General features: G+C 41.2%; 1 protein-coding gene across 21 annotated transcripts in view; it reads right to left on the bottom strand.

Annotated features, from left to right (window-relative positions):
* The window catches only part of CELF1 (CUGBP Elav-like family member 1), a 93,277-nt gene that overhangs the window by 32,072 nt on the left and 48,360 nt on the right, over window positions 1-12,845 (bottom strand). For all 21 annotated transcript variants that reach the window (XM_035701153.2, XM_035701157.2, XM_035701160.2 and 18 more), the window contains 3 exons: window positions 4,396-4,583; window positions 2,301-2,383; window positions 1,887-1,935 (listed from right to left, as the gene is read on the bottom strand). In XM_035701153.2, the coding sequence (XP_035557046.1) occupies window positions 1,887-1,935; window positions 2,301-2,383; window positions 4,396-4,583 (320 nt within the window). The remainder of the gene's footprint in view (window positions 1-1,886; window positions 1,936-2,300; window positions 2,384-4,395; window positions 4,584-12,845) is intronic.

Genomic DNA, 12,845 nt, shown 5'->3' with positions numbered 1-12,845 from the left:
CGGTGCATGGAGCCTGCTTCTCCCTCTGCCTGTGTCTCTGCCTCTCTCTCTCTCTGTGACTATCATAAATAAATAAAAATTTTTAAAAAAATGAGCAGAGAATCTGAACAGATATTTTTCCAAAGACATAGAGATGGCCATCAGATATATGCAAAGATGATCAACATCACTAATTATCAAGGAAATACAAATCAAAACCAGAATGAGTAACACCTCACACCTGTTAGAATGGCTATAATCAAAAAGACAAGAAATAACAAGAGTTAGTGAGAATGTGAAGAGAGCCTTTGTGTACCACTGGTGGGAATATAAACTGGTTGCAGCCACTATAAAAAAAATAATATGGAGGTTCCTCAAAAAATTAGAGAGAGAGCTACCATATGATCCCACAATTCCACTTCTGTGTATTTAGCTGAAGAAAATGAAAACACTAACTCAAAAAGCTGCCCCCCCCCCAGCCCCCGCCCCAGGGCACCTGGCTGGCTGAGTCAATGGACTGTGCAACTCTTGACCTTGGGGTTGTGAGTCTGAGTCCCACACTGGGTGTAGAGATTACTTTAAAATCTTGAAAAAAAAGAAAAAACTGCATACCCATATCTGCTACAGCATTATTTTCTCTTTATTTATTTTTTCTCTTTTTTAAAATGTTTTACCACATATGTTTTTTCTTTTTTTGAAAGATTTTATTTATTTATTCATGAGAGACACAGACGGGGGGCAGGGGACAGAGGCACAGGCAGAGGGAGAAGCAGGTTCCATGCAAGGAGCCCAATGTGGAACTCGATCCTGGGACTCTAGGATCATGCTCTGAACTGAAGACAGACGCTCAACTGCTGAGCCACCCAGGTGTCCCTGCAGCATTATTTTCAATAGCCAAGATATGGAAACAACCTAAGTGTCCATCAACAGATAACTGGATAAAGAAAATGTGGAGTACACACATACACACTCCCATATTCAGCCATAAGAAAGAATGGAGGACATTATGCTAAGTGAAGTAAGTTAAGACAAAGATACTCCATGATCTCACTTATATTTAAAATCTTAAAAACAAACAAAAAAGGATGCCTGGGTGGCTCAGTGGTTGAGCATCTGCCTTGGGCTTAGGGTGTGGTCCTGGGGTCCCGGGATGGAGTCCCACATCCAGCTCCCTGCATGGAGCCTACTTCTCCCTCTGCCTATGTCTCTGCCTCTCTCTCTCTGTCTGTCTCTCATGAATAAATAAATAAAATCTTAAAAAACAGGGCAGCCCCGGTGGCACAGCGGTTTAGCGCCGCCTGCAGCCTGGGGTGTGATCCTGGAGACCCGGGATCGAGTCCCACATCGGGCTTCCTGTGTGGAGCCTGCTTCTCCCTCTGCCTGTGTCTCTGCCTCTCTCTCTCTCTGGGCCTCTCATGAATAAATAAAATCTTAAAAAAAAAAAAAAAAAAAAAACCCCAGATTCACAAATACACAGAACAGGATTGGTGGTTGCCAAGGGCTGGACATATGGGAGTGGGCAAAAAGGCTGAAAAGAAAAAGATCAAAAGGTACAAACTTCCCATTAGAAAATAATTTAGCGTGGTAACTTTAGTTAATAGTACTATACTGCATATTTGAAAGTTGCCTAGAAAGTAGATCTTAAAAATTCTCATCAAAAGAATAACATTTTTGGAATGTTCACAGATAGTATAACTCACTTATCATGGGTGATCATTTCAAATACATACAAGTACTGAATAGTTATACTGCACACCAGAAACAAACATAATGTTTTATGTTCCTTAGGTGTCAATTAAAAAAACAAAAAACAATTGCTTAAAGCAAATACAATCCAGATGCCAACAGAACGAACAGTAAAGTAGAAGAAATCTTATAAGGGGAGGGGGCTTAACACCATTGCTTACCATTGTTTTTCTCACTGTCAGCAGGTTTCATCTGTATAGGATGATGCATCTAAAAAGGAAAACACACAAATATCACTGTACACATTGAGAGCATTCAGAAATAGGACTCTAAAGGCAAGTATCAAAACTAGAGCCTCAAGAGTTTTCTCTGACCTCACATCTGCCTCACAATCATTTCTTCCCAAAATATCAGACAGAATGTGAATCAAGAAGTCGAAATTCTGTTGGCTAAGAGAAAACAAACGACTTTCAGCCTATCTTCTTTTTAATGTTCCCTTCATGTCTTCCTTTATATCAATCTCTGTGGCAGTCACCTTTTTCCCAAAATGGTTTTCAGTGTGTGCCTGACATGTCTAAGTATGTTCCATATGTCAAAACCACCACAGTTCCACTTATTAGTAGGAGCTTTCTTACCCCTGGGAGGACCTTCATGTTGTGAAGAGCATTCTGAGCTTCTAATGCAGCTTTGCGGGTGTAAAATGTAACAAAACAGCACCCTGCAATAAACAAAATTTCACCAAATCAAACCAGTCCTTTGGAAGCAGATAATTCCTACAGCACTGCCTCCACCAGGGACATACCGCAACTTCAAAGAGAAGGCTGGGTTTATTAAAATTAGCACACACCCCCACTCCAAAGGAGGGAGAGAAAGAGAGGAGGGGGAGAGTGAGGCAAAAAAAAACCCCCGTTACTTTCTACACATTTTCCTTATTGTTATAGTCTCTGAATTCTACTAAAATTCCTTAGCTGCTCCTCTAACTTCTCTGGGAAAGAGAACTTCCCTTACAAATGTCACAGTACCATGCCATTCAAGCTCCCCTACTTGGAGCACCAGGTAGTGTGCTGGGCAAGACCCTCAGGAACAGAAAAAGAAATGGGCCCGGCACTCTTGCGGCTTATAGTCTACCAGGAACTAACTTATTCTTTCTAAGAATAAATCATTCCTTACATTGTAGTCAATTTCTACCATATGCCTCAAACATAATGACCACTTATTAAATTATAAAATGACTAAAGAGCAAGAAACTCTTAATATCTTTTTTCTGGACTTTCGGTTCTCATCAAATATAATTAAGCTTCTAACAGCACATGGCCCTGAGGAGATCTGCAGATTTTGTGCTTTTATCTTTATTAGGGATGTGAGGGGAGAAGTGTGTCTTATAAATATGGGCTTCTAGCCCTATGAGATACAATATTGATTCCTTTCAAAATCACTCTGCAATTAAGATTTTAGATTACTGCATGTTATACTGCCAGTCATTTTCAGAAACTATAATGCTTTACATTTTAGGTTAACTACGCCACAAAAAGAAAATACTTTCTCTGCTTCTAGACCCTCTGTTATTAAGCTGGCTTCAAACATAACAATCCGGGCAGCCCTGGTGGCGCAGCGGTTTAGCGCCGCCTGCAGCCCAGGGTCTGATCCTGGAGACCCGGGATCGAGTCCCACGTCGGGCTCCCTGTGTGGAGCCTGCTTCTCCCTCTGCCTCTCTCTCATTTGCTCTGTGTCTCTCATGAGTAAATAAAATGATAAAATCTTAAAAAAAAAAAAAAAACAAAGAAACAATCCTGCTTGGGATGCCTGGGTGGCTCAGTGGTTAAGTGTCTGCCTTTGTCTCATGGTGTGATCCTGAGGTTCTGGGATCGAGCCCCACCTTGGGCTTCCTGCAGGGAGCCTACTTCTCCCTCTGCCCATGTCTCTGTCTCTCATGAATAAATAAAATCTTAAAAAAAAAAAAAAAATCCTGCTGTTCACATTTGCACCATAGAAAAGCTTCCACTGAAAATTATTCTGAAATCCATTATTTGGAAAAGAATATTGTATGTGCATGTACAGGGCAAAGCTAATGACTTTTCTACCATTGCTATGAAGTTTCTACTCTGCTAGGTATTTCTGGAAGTATCTCAGCCTTTCTTCCATTCATTTTGTAGGCTACAACAAACAGGTTACCTACAAACAGGTCCCTCCTGGTTGCTAAGCCATCCTGCCAGGCCTCTGTAACACTAACAGAAAGCCATACATAGGGTGTGGACAGTCTTTTTTTTTTTTTTTTTTAAGATTTTGTTTATTTATTCATGAGAGACACACAGACAGAGGCAGATGCTTAACCTCTGAGCCACGAAGGCATCCCTGGACAGTCTTTTTCTTTCAGCTTACTCTAGCCAAAACACCAAAGAAAACCTTATGTGGTTAGTTTATGTCAACTTTGTCACTCAATCTCCAAGATCAAGAGACATTCACATAAAAAGAGAGAAAGACACACACACAACACACACACACTCATGAGTCTGTCTCTTGAATTTAGAGCTCTTGCAAAGGGCCGCCTACAATCCAATTTACAAATTATCCTCATGATGTCACCTTAACTTTTTATTTTTATGCCATTTAATGTGTTTGGGCTGGAAGATAACTACTATAAAAGGACATACTTCTTCCCTTGGAATGTGACCAGAGGAGCATTCTGGCAAGCACATGACAGAAATTACCTATAAAACCCAAAGCCCTTACCTTTGCTCTGAGGAGGATTTTGGCTCCTATCCCTTAGGACATTGATTTCATAGACAGCACCATACTGTTCAAAGAGTTCCCTCAAATCCTTCTCAGACCAGGTTCTCGGAACCTGGCCCACAAACATCTTGATAGCATCAAGATCCGGTTGGTCTGGGTGGTCCAGGGTGCCGTTCATTTTCTTGGAGCTGCATGAAACAAAATATAGTTTCCATTATGTATTCACAGTACTCTCCAAAGGGAGGTGTTTTTCTTTTTTTTCCTTTAAAGATCTCAACTACTTCCTGAAAAAGTAGGGGGAAAGAATTCTACTTCTTTTCACTACTGCCATTCAATATACCAGAGTTCCCTGGTCCTCCCCTTCACCATGGCCATGCCTTCCATTAGATCCCAAAATGAAGTCACAATTCTGATTAGGACATTCTGGGTTTTAACTAAGGAACCAAGTATCACTTATTCCTTATCTACCATGTACATTTTCAGAAGAACTTAAGACGTAAAGTTCCTGAAGTTTTCAGTTTTGAAGCACAGTTAACAAAACTTTAAAAAAACGTGCACAAAAATCACAAAGGACTACTGATTATGGGTAAGATTCAAAACTCCCTATGTATACAATGACAGGTGAAAAGTTTTCTTTTAGTAGATGTTAAAACAGAAGCACTTGATTTCCAAGGCCTGAGCTAAGAAATGAGTTAATGTCAGCCTGGGGCTCCTGGCTGGCTCAGTCATCAGTAGAGCATGTGACAATCTCAGGGTTGTTGAGTCTGAATCCCACTTTGGGGCAGGGGCTGGGGGAAGTGGAGCGGGGAGAGGGAGAAAGTTGGCTTTTGAATGTTGATGTCTCAGGCCTAGTCCCCATGCTCTTGAGTTCTGCCTCTCCCAGATGGAAACAAAGCTTTGCCTTTTAAACAGTCACAGTCCTATCACATCAAACTTGTAATGCTCCTACTTAATACCTTCTTTGTTATCCCCTCCCCACCGACAAGAACCTAAGAGGATTCATTCCTGGACTACAAATGTTTCCACTGAGAAAGAATCAAAGTCCTTTTCCTACCACTGCCTAAGATCTTGCTCAACCATTAACAACTTAAATTCCAAATCGCTAGCATATTCAAATTTGCCGTGTCCTAATATCAACCCTAAGGAAAATGCTAGTTTTCTTTAAAGGAAAAATAATAGTTTTTCCATCACTGCTATCTTCTCAACAATATCTGAAGATCCCTGAGAATGCTGGATCTATGGCAGGTAGCTCAATCTCTGTATTTTAACTCCTAAATTTATTTTCTTTAAAGATTTGATTGATTGAGAGCAAGAGCGCGCACGCGTGCATGCGAGCGAGCACCACACACAAGAGCACGAGGAGGGGCAGAGGGAGTCGGGAGACTCCTGAGCAGACACCCCAGTGAGCATGGTTTCCACGACTCTGAGATCCCAACCTGAGCTGAAATCAAGAGTCAGATGCTTAACAGACTGAGCCATGCAGGCACCCTGTTAATTCCAAATTTCTTATAACTGAACCCCACCGGAGCTATTTACACATTACCTTTCCTGAATCTCACACTAAATATCAAAGGTGTAAGACAAATGGCATATATAGACTGACTCTTGTCACAATGTCTGTGAAGGTTTCCCATATGCTTTCAGGTTAATTCGATCAGTTCCGTCAGGACTTAAACTGTACTAAATTTCCACCTTCATTACAGTATTTATCACTGTTTAGCATAATCTGGCTATATCTACCTCTCCCAACCAGACTGACAGTTCCTTGAAGGCAGAAGCTGTTTTATTTGCTATTCATTCTTACAGCCACACCTAGTACAGCAGCTGGTTCAAAGAAATATTCAGATGTGGGATGGGAGCAATTTCTTGTTCTTAACAATTCTCCCTTTAGTTTAAGCAACTAATCCTGACAAAAATGAACATTGTGCACAAAGAGAGCTCACACATTAAAGAGCAGCTAGGATCTCCTGTGATTATTTGATTCTCAGAAGATCAATATCCTTTTTTTGCCCAAGTGTTTTGAAATGCATTCTTTTATTGGCTTCCTTTACTAATTCAAACCATTTGTGGCAAGTTTGTAAAAATATACTGTAGTTGCTTATAGAAGCTTAATCCCAGTGTTCTAACAGAAATCATGCTACTATGATTTTAAAAAAAGCTCTGTAACTAATGAAACAATGGTTGTCGGTCCCTACAACTTGCCACCAACAGGCTTAATTATCAGCTTTAATATTATTTTATTAAAATGCTGCTAGTCTTTAATCATGTTGCTATTCCAGGGAGGGTTAACAGAGAACCCAAATGGTGTTCAGAATATGTTCTGATGATAAGGATGCTGACACTATTTTTGAGAAGAGGCAGGAGTTTATTAATTCATAATTATACTAGCAACAACAGCTCTCAGTCTAGCCTTTCTGTCTGCATTTGTGTGTCATTTCCAAATTTTCTACATCACAGTTTAGTGCAAAAGGATAAGCATAGTCAATATATATATATGTGATTTAGAGTTTATCTAAACGTGCAGTGGAGACTCGGCATTCTAGACAAATGCCCTCCCTTTCTCTCTTTACAAATCTTTCTCCATTTCTTCGTGTCCACCCACTCTACAAACCATCCTTTCCCCCAGGGTATACCAATTCACTAGCCGGAAGAATCCCCTAGACCAGTGCTATTCAATGCTAAGGACCAGGGAAAATCTTCAAACTTAACCCTTTTGAAACTTTTATAATAACTAGACTAAGTAATTATCAGGCCAGGTTGAAGATGCTGTGGACATCATGTAGCTGGAGTTTTGCATTGACTTATTTCTTCCTCTAATAAATACTGGGCACGGCACTTACTTATATAGGACCAGATGCTGTGTGAAATGTGGTATATGTTGGTGAATAAGGAAAATGCGGGTATCAACTGTTATTGTGTTGGAAGAGAATGTTCTTCTAACCTCAACCTTCCACACATACTTCCAGCATGCGTGTTGTCCTTAGTTAAAAGTTACCACTGCACAAAAAAAGTCACATGGGGACAAGACTCTTCGTGTGATATGGCAAGGACCCACATCATCCATGTATGGCATTTACTCTACATTATCACTAAAAACACTCTCAAATGTGTGCCTTACCTCCCCATTGATGGAGAGCCCCTCAGAGTCAGTGATCATAAATTTCTGATATTATAACTACTCAAGACCAGTGAATTTAGCAGCCCCCTGGAGAAGTACCTTTACTGTCCCTTGTCATTCCTAAGAGGCAAATCTATGGAAATTCTTATCCTCTGTGAAAGTATTGACCAGAGAGTAGGATGGAAGAGGGGAAAAGCAGGGCCTGTAGCAGTGAGGGAAGAAGAGAGATGAGGAGGGAGCAAGTGTTTTAGGGGAGAAGTATAGCACCAACTCACATCTCTTTTTATGTTTCTGCTTCTAGCAGAATCATTAAGAATGAGAAATTATGAAAAATCAGGACCAGAGGCTGCCTTGTCCATCATGATTCTTGATGGAACATGGCATAGGAAAATAAACGAAACAATTTGGAAGCGAAACGGGAGAGAGAAAACAAAGAGCTTTATATTGAAAGCACACTTCTGTTCAGAATTCTTGAACCCTCCTTTCTCTTTCTCCTATCTCTCTCAAAACTTCCTGGCCCCAGGCCCAGCTCAGGGAGGCAGTCGATGTTCTGTCCCTCTTTCCTATCCCCTGACCCCCCCTAACTAGACTATGGCGTGGATCTTAATCTAGCAACTAATCTACTGACTAGCCAGAAAGCTGACTTATTCTTAAAACAGAAAGGCAGGCTTGGCTTGTTCCTTAGAGATGCAATGAGCAAGACAATAGCCACTGGCCACATGCGGCTACTGCACAGGACAGGAGAGATACAGAACATTTTTTTTTTTAATTTTTATTTATTTATGATAGTCACAGAGAGAGAGAGAGGCAGAGACACAGGCAGAGGGAGAAGCAGGCTCCATGCACCGGGAGCCCGATGTGGGATTCGATCCCGGGTCTCCAGGATCGCGCCCTGGGCCAAAGGCAGGCGCCAAACCGCTGCGCCACCCAGGGATCCCGAGATACAGAACATTTTTATCATCATAGAAACTTCTATGGTACAGAATACTGCTCTAAAGAATCTGGAACTGGCTAAGAGAAATAGGCAGTGGTGAAGTCAGAAGTGGGAAAGTTTCATCTAGAGATAGCGTAAGTTAACAAGATAAAAGGGCAGTGGCAAGAAGTAACGGAGGTCATGCTATGACACAGATGAAGGCTAAAAACATGATACCAAGTGAAAGAAGACAATTGCCAAAAGCTACACATTGTGTGACTTCATTTATGTGAAATTTCCAGAACAGACCAATCTATAACAGATGCGTAGGAATAGGAACTGGGGGGTAGGGAGATGACTGCTACGAGGCATAGAATTTTTTCTTGGAGGTGATAAAAGTGTTCTGGAATAAGACAGTGGTGACAAGCTGCACAACTTTGTGGATATAGTAAAAGTCACTGAGTTGTGCACTTTTAAAAGGGTAGATTTTGTGTTGTGTGAATTATATCTTAATTTGAGAGAGACAGAGACGGAGAGAGGAGTGAGAGACCAGGCTGGAAGGGCAGTGGCAAGGCAAAGCCATGCTGTCCCCACAGTTATGAGGTGGATGAAAAGTAGAAGTAGCAGCACATGCAGAGAGAGCAGAACATGTGTCCTGGGTCAGAAATTGGCAGTTTCCACACCTTCCAGCTGTGGAGTTCCTTATTAGTCTGGTCCATGTGCATGTACCCTCACAGAAAACCCTTTAATATACGCTAGCTCGCGTGAATAAATACTAAATAACTTCATGTCTGTTTAAAAAAACATTTCCTAGAGAGCCTGTGTGGCTCAATGGTTGAGCGTCTGCCTTTGGCTCAAGGCATAGTCATGCAGTCCCGGGATCGAGTCCCACATGGGGATCCCCTCAAGGAGCCTGCCTCTCTACCTGCCTGTGCCCCCCCCTCTCATGAATACATAAATAAAACCTTAAAAAAATTTTTCCTTGGAAGGGGGGGGAACGAAATGGGTAGAAGGGATTAAAAAGTAGAAGTATAAATTCCTAGTTATAAAATAAGTAAGTCATGGGGATGTGATGTAGACCATGGGAATAAAATAAAACTATTAACTCTGCAAGGTGATAAACAGTAATTAGACTTACTATCATGACCATTTCACAACATCCACAAATGTCAAATCACTGTGTTCCACAACTGAAACTAATATACTAGTATTTCAATTATACCTCAATAAATTTTTAAAAATCATTTCCGAAACCTTTCATTACTCGTTTTTTTCACTCACTTCTCACTACCTGTTGACCTCCATTTATTTGTTCATTATATAAATAGAAAAATTTCAGATGCCTACCAATCCTTCCAACTCCTCAAGAGGCATAAACATTTGTTGCCTCCCAATCTCCAGCCAGCCACCCACCCCTATCAGGTCCCTCTCTGTGCTATGGAAACTGGCACAGAAGAACACGAGAATAAAAAGGACCCAGAAACACCAGCCTGAATTACGTACCAGCTGTTCTCTAGTGCAAACAAGACAAAATGCATGTATGCTGGAAGGAAGAATTTCCATTTGGATACAGGGAAATCTTCCTGTTAGTCGGAGTGTTTGGTACTAGAAAAAGCTAGTGATAATGGTTTTTATTTTTTTTATTTTTTTTTTGATAATGGTTTTTAAATCACCTTTCAACAACTGAACAGGCTAACCATCTGCTTGTGAAGGTTTTCAGCCTTCTTCCCTGAGGAAGGGAGATAATGTCTAGAGACTTTATTTCAGTGACCACCTTTAATTAAAAACAAAACAAAACAAAAAACTCACAGGGCTTAACATTCATTCACCTGTATTTCCCAAGTTCCTACTATGTGCAAGATACTATACACTATAGGGGGCTATAAAAGGGAACTGAGCAATACCTGCCCTGAAGGCAATGGCATCGAACAATTGGAAATACACAATTATAATGTCCTATAAATATTTATACAGGTATCTAAAAGTTCCGTGAAAGAAAGTAGCTAGGATAGTGGGGGTGGTTTTGGGATTTTTTTGGGGAGGAGGAGGGTGGGGATTTAAGCTGGATGGACAAAGGGGCTGGAAACAGTGCCGTACAGCATGGAGTGACGAGGACATGGTAAAAACTCCGAAAAAAGAGATGAGAGCATTAGAAAGGTAGAAAGGGACTTGAGAAAGAGGAGAGTATACAAACATTTTAAAAGATTAGAAAAAGGAGAGAAAACATTAGAAAATCAATGAGAATAAACACTGGAAAGACCCAATAAAGGGCTTTTCATGTGATACTGACAGGGTTGGGCTTTATTCCAATCTTTAAACTAGGAAGTGATCAGATTTGTTTTTTAAAAGATACCTGACAATATAGAGGATGAAATAAAATGGGGAAATATGGAGACTTCTGCACAAACTAGCTCCTAAGATTAGGGCCCAGTTTCAAGCAATGCTGAAAATTTTGGGGGCAGGACCCACTAGGGAGATCCCTTGATGAAAAAGATGAGGAAAAAGAAGTTACTGATCACTCCTGGGTGCTAGTATAGACAATCTGGAAACGTGATTCTGCATAGGAAGCTTAGGGGACACTTGGGGGATAAATACATAGATCTGAGAATAGAGAAGTACATCTGTACCCCCTTAAGCCAAAGGAAAGCCAAGAGAAAAGGGCCTGAGCTACAACTCCTGGACAACATCCATCTCCCAGCGTACAAGCAAGTTAAGAGGAACCAGGGAAGCTGAAGAGCAGTCAGAGCAGAATCAAGGACACTTAAAAATAAGGATAGGGGGATCCCTGGGTGGTGCAGCGGTTTGGCGCCTGCCTTTGGCCCAGGGCGCGATCCTGGAGACCCGGGATCGAATCCCACGTTGGGCTCCCTGCATGGAGCTTGCTTCTCCCTCTACCTGTGCCTCTGCCTCTCTCTCTCTCTCTATCATGAATAAATAAATAAAATCTTAAAAAAAAAAAAAGATTAAAAAAAAAAATAAGGATGAGAACTACAGCTCAGGTCCTCCAACCTTTCCACACCACCACCAGCCATTCTTCTCTGTTGTAAAGAAATTTTGAAATAGATACATTGCTAGATCACATTCCCGGGCAAAATCACTTGAGAGAGAAAACCACTGACGTCAAGTCTCCTGCTAAAGAGTATGAGTTAAAAGAAGGGCTGAGAATCCAATAAAAAAGTGGCAAACACACGATTCTCAAGAACTTTCTTCTTCCCAACTATGGTATTTTGGCATACAGTAGCCACGGGAATGGGCCCAAGGACTTGAAATGAGAGGAGCTGTTAGCTACCAGGCTCAATGACACTTGAGGCAGCCTGGTCTAAGGGGCAAAAATAAAAAGAAGGTATCATTAAGCTTGATTTTAGGTCCAAGGCAGACATCAACTGTCCTCAGGCAAGTCAATAATAGCCTCTCTCAAGTGGGTTTCTCATCTGTAAAACAGGGGCAACAGCCAGTGCCCAATTAACTTCCCGAAGCTTTTGTAGGATGGAGGACTAAAACAAATGCAAACGCACTTGAGGGGGAAAATGATGCAATGCTGTCCTCCTCCATCACCTCTAACCGAATGTGCTGCAGTCAGTCCACTAGCTCTAGGACTTTAGTGTGCATGAATGAAAACTACATGGGAGGGATCCCTGGGTGGCGCAGTGGTTTGGCGCCTGCCTTTGGCCCAGGGCGCGATCCTGGAGACCCAGGATCGAATCCCATGTCAGGCTCCTGGTGCATGGAGCCTGCTTCTCCCTCTGCCTGTGTCTCTGCCCCTCTCTCTCTCTCTCTCTCTGTGTGACTATCATAAATAAATAAAAATTAAAAAAAAAATTAAAAAAAAAAAAAAGAAAACTACATGGGATATTGCTGAAATACAGATTCTGGGGCCCAGTTCTAAGCATAAGAATACCTAGGCATGGGTCCAGGGATCAGCATTTTTACGTTCCAGGTAACTTTCATGCAGTGATCTGTGATCCAGATTTCACAGGATACTGAATTAGTCTAACCTTGTGAAAGATGACAAATCAGGTTGAGGAAAAATGCTGTATCTAAGGACTGAACAAAGGCAGTCCTTTGGCAAAGCATAGACAGAAACTGTTACAATGAAAGATAATCTGAGCCACAAAGTTCTATTTCTAAGGAGACATATCTGGCACATGGGAGTATTTCTACTATGTATTAAGTCTTTATGATGGCCTTCACTGTGATTTCACCTGTTAGTTACAGCTAAAATAAAATTTTAGCAGTAAAAAACTCACATATAAAGACACATCTAAATTACCATTATTTTAGACACTATAGAGAAGGCATAGCATCCATTTCAAATGAGCAAGCCAGCTAACTTTGAGGGCCCCCAAACTATTCCACAGAAAACCATTCAGAATCTGCTATTATCCACACCTGTTACACGTAATCCCAGGGTAAAATGGT

This window comes from Canis lupus, chromosome 18 (assembly GCF_003254725.2).
Source record: "Canis lupus dingo isolate Sandy chromosome 18, ASM325472v2, whole genome shotgun sequence".
NCBI lineage: Eukaryota > Metazoa > Chordata > Mammalia > Carnivora > Canidae > Canis > Canis lupus.
Note: the sequence above shows the minus strand (reverse complement) of the source record. Positions and strands in the feature narration are given on the sequence as shown.